The sequence below is a fragment of the Porites lutea genome, chromosome 1 (genome assembly GCF_958299795.1).
Source record: "Porites lutea chromosome 1, jaPorLute2.1, whole genome shotgun sequence".
In the NCBI taxonomy this organism is placed as follows: domain Eukaryota; kingdom Metazoa; phylum Cnidaria; class Anthozoa; order Scleractinia; family Poritidae; genus Porites; species Porites lutea.
In genome coordinates, this window is record NC_133201.1 from 27,219,866 (window position 1) to 27,226,297 (window position 6,432).

The window sequence follows — 6,432 nt, forward strand, 5'->3', positions numbered from 1 at the left end:
CAAAAACAAACACAACGTTAAAAGGGTGCTAACAGGCGATTTTTAGAGCCAAAATCCGCTCTCCCTTAGTGCATTGGTTAAGAACTGCTTCGAGAGATATACGTAAGCGCTTTTTATAGAATTTCACTTATCTCCTTGGAAAATAATTTCAATTTTCAATCATTTTCAGTTTGCGATCAAGCGAAGTCATAATTTTGATCAAACTTTTCCGGGCAGCGGCTCGAGTCGTCAATGAATGCGGACCAATCAGCGTGCGAGCTCCTGTCATCTGATCGCAAAGTCAACATTCGACGGTTTCCTTTCGGGAAGAGAAATATGGCGGTGAATTTGATGACTCGTTTGTTTTTTAACTAGAATCATTAACATTAGAGCGGCCAAAGAGGGACGATATGGGTTGATTTTTACGATGCAATGCATAGTTTGGCCTTCTAGACCAGAATGGACAAACATGATCGCTTTATCGGTGAGATTTTTGCTTGTGAAATCGTGTCCTTGAAAGACTACGACATGTTTTGTTACGTTCTGTTTTTTGCTCACGATTTCCATATTTCTTATTTGTCTTCATAATCTTACAAAGCTTGGCCTTGTTTATGTAACCACAGTGAAAACATCTACTAATCATACGATCTTAAAATCTTGATTGTTTTTTGGATGCTTTTAAAGCTTTCGCTGTATATCGTTAACACTAATGTTAATTTCTACTTCCCTCCATAGCCATCAACCAAACGCTACCCGGGCTAGAAGACTTTCTGAAAGTGGTTCTGGGTAGCGAACCTTTGAGCGAAGAAGCGGAAAGACAACGAATTGAATTTCTTAGAAGGCTAGAAAGTGTTTCGAAGCCTCCTTCGCTGCCGCCAAGACCTGCACATTTGAGTGAACGTTATCGAGCGCGTGTCCAGCAAAATGAACTCAACTATTCCGGAAGCGCTCTACCCGCTGAGGAAGGCAACCTTTATAAAAACGAAAAGACGTTAGACCCCGTTGAATTCGCTTCGCAACAACGTGAATTATCAAGGGTTACGAATTTATACAAGACTTATTTACCACAAACTGTTGTGTTGGGCGAGAAAGGAAGCAAAAATGGTGGCTTGTATTTTCCAAAAACAGGGAATACAACGTTCTCCAGGGTAAGTTTTGTTTAAAAAATTTCCTTCGATATTTTTTTATTATTCAGAGTATTTCATTCAAAATGGACTCAAGTAATGATTTTAAATCTACCTCACGTGTACGTGACTAAATTTAGTATTCAAAAGAAAGCCATACCAGTATGCGCTTTCATGCAGCGAAATCAGTCATACCGGACACAAAATTCGCCCGTACAGTAAGCTTCTTTCCTAGCTCGTGTATTTTTAATTAGAGACCCCGTTTACGGTGAGAAATCTATGGAAATGTTCCGCTATATGTTCAGTTTGCAGCAATTTGACCTCTTGTGACATAGCCTTTCGGCGTTGTAGCCGCTGGTGTGTGGAGTTTTGTTTGATAAAGTTATCGCGTGAACTTAATCATCCATCGATCGCCGACCGTTCATTGCAGTTGTAGATTTCATTGCTGATAAGGAACAAAGTGCGTATGAGAGATCTATAAAGCGCCATTTTGTCATTCCCAGTTGATTTCTTTGAATGTATTTTTATGGTTTTTCTCTGCGATGTTGAATCACTATTTAAACAATTGCGTTGAAAATAGCATCTAGCTAGATCCTTTCTTTAAAACGGACAAAAGATCTTTTGTCCAAGAAACTATCAATATGCTAAATTTCATTGTGTGCCGGTTGTTTAGCACAATGTATTATTTGAACCTTCTACTGATAATTTTTCATGAAAACTCGATATTACTTTCAGCAGTACATCACAAACGCCTTCAAAAATGCTGCATTCATCGTGACTGTAAAATTATGAAGGTCTCCTCAGAATTAGCTTGTTTTTATCTCATCTATTAATAACTTGATTATCAAAAGTAGGTTCTCTTTTCAGGATCATTTACTTTGCTAGTAATAAATAATCATATTTTTGATGCACGTTTTTTAAACCTCTGTCTTAAATTTGTGAGCAGTTATCTTTCAAATGCCAAGGTATTTCCGCAACAATAACATCATTAATTTTGATTTGTTCAGTGTTGCAAAATCAATTTTAAAACATCAATTAGTGGCTTTTGATTCCAGTTTTCAGTGTTTGAAAGAAACTGGGTGGTAAAATAAGTTAACTGAAAACTTTCTTTTAGAATCTCAAGGATGTTTTATCAATGTCAAGATCCTTATGTACCATCCTGTAATACTAGATTTGTTACATGGATTTTTTTGTTTTCACAGATTATTTCACAGATTATCTTAGGGAATGTAAACTCAAAATTACAGAAAAACGAAACAAATTTCATTTTGTTATACTGGAAAACAAACGCTTCCATATAAAAGCTCTGCTAACAAGGTTTCATTTGAATGGTCACAATCCAGGATTTTGTCTGCAGACTCTGATGGTAGAATTCATTTGATGTTGCGGCATTTGATTCAAGGAGTAGAAGCCAAAGGGGTTAAATGGAACAGATAAGCAGATTAAAAAACTTCAAAGGTCTTTTTACAAAAGAGGTTCAATAAGCTCTTCAGATTTTCAATCAAATTTTGTTCCTGTTTTAGATACCTTTATCATGCCTAATCAAAGAAATTGGTGTTTTTCAACTCAGTCAGTTTATGGATAGGCCTCCCTGAAGAGAAAAGACATGTAGAGCTGATAATTTGTGTCGTAGGCTGTCATCTTGACAAATCCAAGTTCTACAGCAAGTAAACATCAGTTCTTGAATCTCTATAAAAATCCAATTCCTGTTCTAAACTCGACAAGCACTGTAGTTGTTTTCGAAGGTGCCTAATTTATACCTAATGTATATGTGTGTTACTTGAAGTCTTTCTTTGGTTTGAAATTTTTTATACCAGTTTAAATGTTTATATTCATTTGTGTCTGGTTGTGGTACAAAAATTTCGCTTGTTTGTATAAATATAAACCTCAAAATTATCATTGTACTTTTATCTTATGTTCATGTGTGAAAACTAACACGACTCCAAATTCTCTTTTGATAATTTTTAAGAGTCCCTTAAAAACGTTTGAAGTTTCTGGTTAGGAATATTATTCAGTCATGCATATTTGGTGGTTGGTATGTATTGTGTTTCAAGAGTTGGACATTAAAGCATCTCGAATGTTTGTAAATGTTTCCGTTCAACGACACTATGCAAATGTGAAGTCAAGTACTCATTGTTGTCTCGTCAAGACTCATCTGCAGTCCTTGTCTTTTCTGTAGACTTTTCACCCTGATTTCATAAACTGTGACACCTTAAACCATTTACATCCAGAAAAAATTAATCGTAACTTTAAATAACTTAGTCTACTCCACATACTGCGAAGGTCAATCTCTGATTTGTATGCAACATTGCATCTCTTAAGCGTTCTATAAAAAGTAAATTCATCACAAGACGTAATTTATCAGTTGACTGCAATTCACTGTTCTTTTGTAAAACTTTCACCTCCTCATTATGAAAACAGAATGCAATCATTGTTGTTTACATGTAAATCTAGGCTGTGAACATCATAGATTGTGCATGTAGTAACCCGAAGTGACAGGGCAGATTTACATGAAGCATTAACCCTTTGTTGCATTTTCAGTTAAAATGACCTTCCTTTAATACTAGCAACACTTGCTCCTACTTTAATCGAGATAGTCTATTTAACTGTTTTGAATCGATTTGCATTGTTGACCAGTGTTCTCTTACCAAGGTCATGCCTTGGGCATTTAAACTGCAAACAACTAATGGAGGCCTCAATTAAACTCTTCTTTGTGTTAACAGCAGACTTGGCTCTGCAATCCTAGATTTGTATCAAACTGCAACTTTTTTTTCAGGTTCACTTCAGTGTTTATAAAATAAGGATTTAATCACTGTTCTTGACAGTCTTTCTTGCTATTATACCTATATGTAATAATGTAAAAAACCTGAACTCACTTCTACTGTGCATAAGTTCAGCTTTTGGACTCTTACGATATATCACCAATAAATATGAGGAGAGCCATACCACAAGTAAAAATGATAACAAAACTTATTTCAATCATCAGGCTTTAGTAATACCCTCAAGAGTTACAAAAACTGGTTTTTACGGTGATCAAATTTATCAAAAACATACAAAGGGAGTGCTTGGAGCTGGGATTATAGCAATATGCATTTTTAATAATAAATTTTGTCTGGCTACATTTACATGTATGTCTACTGAGATTGGTAGTAAGAGCAAATTACAGGAATGTGATTGTTGAGTAAGAAAGTGCTGGGCTGTTTCTATGGCTGCAAAACTGCCATGTTCGCCTTAAATTGATATTGGAGTGTCAACTTACTTTTGAGCTTTACTCAGCCAAGTCAGAATGAGTCGGTAACCAGCAATTTTGATTTGCAATTCCAGTGAAATATTTGTTGCCTATTCAGCACTAATAATAATATTATATGAAATATATGTAAATAAAAACAGCGTACAAAGAAAGTCGTGTCCGGTAGCTCGGGGCTAGTGGATTTAGCTATCGGGCTAGTGTTTTTTGTTCTTAACTTGCCCGACGGGCAAGTGCTGTTTTTTTGGGAAATTTAAATTACAGAAGGATTTTTATCAATCCTGCCAATCAAAAAGGGTTTGGGGGCTAGTTGAAATGACTTGTGGGCTAGTACATGCTATCTACAGCTTGCCCGAATGGCAGGCTATAAAACTGACTTTCTTTGCACCCTGAAAAACCACACAATGTTAGTCCTTTTCTGTCCGCTACTCTGGTTGTCACTTGCCCATCAGCAAGTTAAGAACAAAATTCACTTGCCCAATAACAAAATCCACTAGCCCTGGGCTGTCGGACACTACTTTCTTTGCACACTGACAGAGCTCTGTCAGTGTGCAAAGAAAGTAGTGTCCGACAGCCCAGTGCTAGTGGATTTTGTTATTGGGCAAGTGAATTTTGTTCTTAACTTGCTGATGGGCAAGTGAAGTTTTTTGAGGAATTCAAAGTACAGAAGAACTGTGAATCAATTGTGCTCATCAAAAAGTTTTCGGGGCTAGCTGAAATGTCATTTCGGCTAGTAAATGCTAGCTTCAGCTTGCCCAAATGTCAAGCTGTAAAAATGACTTTCTTTGTACCCTGTCTGTCAAGGGGATTTAATTATTATTTTTTTATTTCTGTAGAGTTAAGTGATTTCAATAAGAACCTTACAGTTGTGGATATACAGTACATATATTGTGGGTTCAAATTAAATTCAGGTTAAAATTTTTTAATATAGGTTCATTCTCAATCTCCTTTGTGTCTTAACGCCTTTAGGCCCGATATCAACATGTCCTTGTATATTCTCCGTACTGCCCCCTATATGTTTCTTATGGCACTGCTTGAGAGAATTAGGTGAACAAACATCAAGACATTTCATCAGTGCAATGTTCCCAGCTGCGACCATTTTGGTCGCCATAGAGAGTAGAAAAAAAATTTGGCGACTAAGCTTGCCGTGAAAGTTGCCGATTTGGTGACCTATGTTCAGCAATCACGAGCCTAGCTATTCCCAAGAAATTCCCGAGATTTTGCGTGATGTTTTTTTCTTGTAGTTAGTGTTTATGGTGTTTTTAAGCTACACTGCTTCTCTGGGATTTAAGCCTTGAGATGTTATGTGCACGTCCAATTTAGATTGTAATGGTTAGGCAGCCATTCTTTTTTTTTTTGTATTTTATTTATTTATTTTGTTTTTACAGGTATAGTACAAACAACATACAGATCGAAACATACAAACATTACAAAATTTACAACAACTACCTTAATTACAAAAAAAAAAACAAAAGAAGAAAAAAGAAGAAATAAATAAAAAGCTACGCTGCACTACACTACAAGGCTTACATAACTTATTGGACTTGAACTTAAAATACAGAGTAATACAGGGAGTATTAGAAAAACGAAGTTTGGATAACTACTGTTGTATTAATGGGAGTAACGGCTTCCATTTTTTATCATGGAAATGGATTTTGTTGTTTCTTTTCGCGATAAAACGTTCGGTTTGAAACGTTTTTTTAAATTTATCGACTAACAGACTTACACATAAACAGCCCTTATTTAACTTACAGCGGTAAATAAAATATTTGCTTTCAAGAATGATGTAATTGACTAGAATGCTTATATTATCTGTATCTAAGATCCCAAAAAGGACATTCATGATATCAAACCTAATAGTTATATTAAAAGAATCAAGTACAGACTTTAAATCATTCCAAAACATGCTTACTTTTGTACAATGGAAAAAGAGATGTTCTATGGTCTCCAACTCCTTTTCACAAAAATCGCACAGGGGAGAATCTACTTTTTTGAACTTAAACAGCATCTTGTTCGTGTATAAGATCCTGTTTAATATCTTATATTGGAATTCTCTTAATTTAGTATCCAATGTTGTTTTGA

At 35.6% G+C, this 6,432-nt stretch overlaps 1 protein-coding gene across 1 annotated transcript in view; it reads left to right on the forward strand.

The window, feature by feature from the left end:
* The first annotated feature begins 283 nt into the window (after positions 1-283).
* Positions 284-6,432, forward strand: part of LOC140947443 (uncharacterized) — a 33,533-nt gene continuing 27,384 nt past the window's right edge. Inside the window, exons 1-2 of the mRNA XM_073396552.1 lie at positions 284-463; positions 715-1,127. Of these exons, the coding sequence (XP_073252653.1) occupies positions 439-463; positions 715-1,127 (438 nt within the window). The 5' untranslated portion in view covers positions 284-438. The remainder of the gene's footprint in view (positions 464-714; positions 1,128-6,432) is intronic.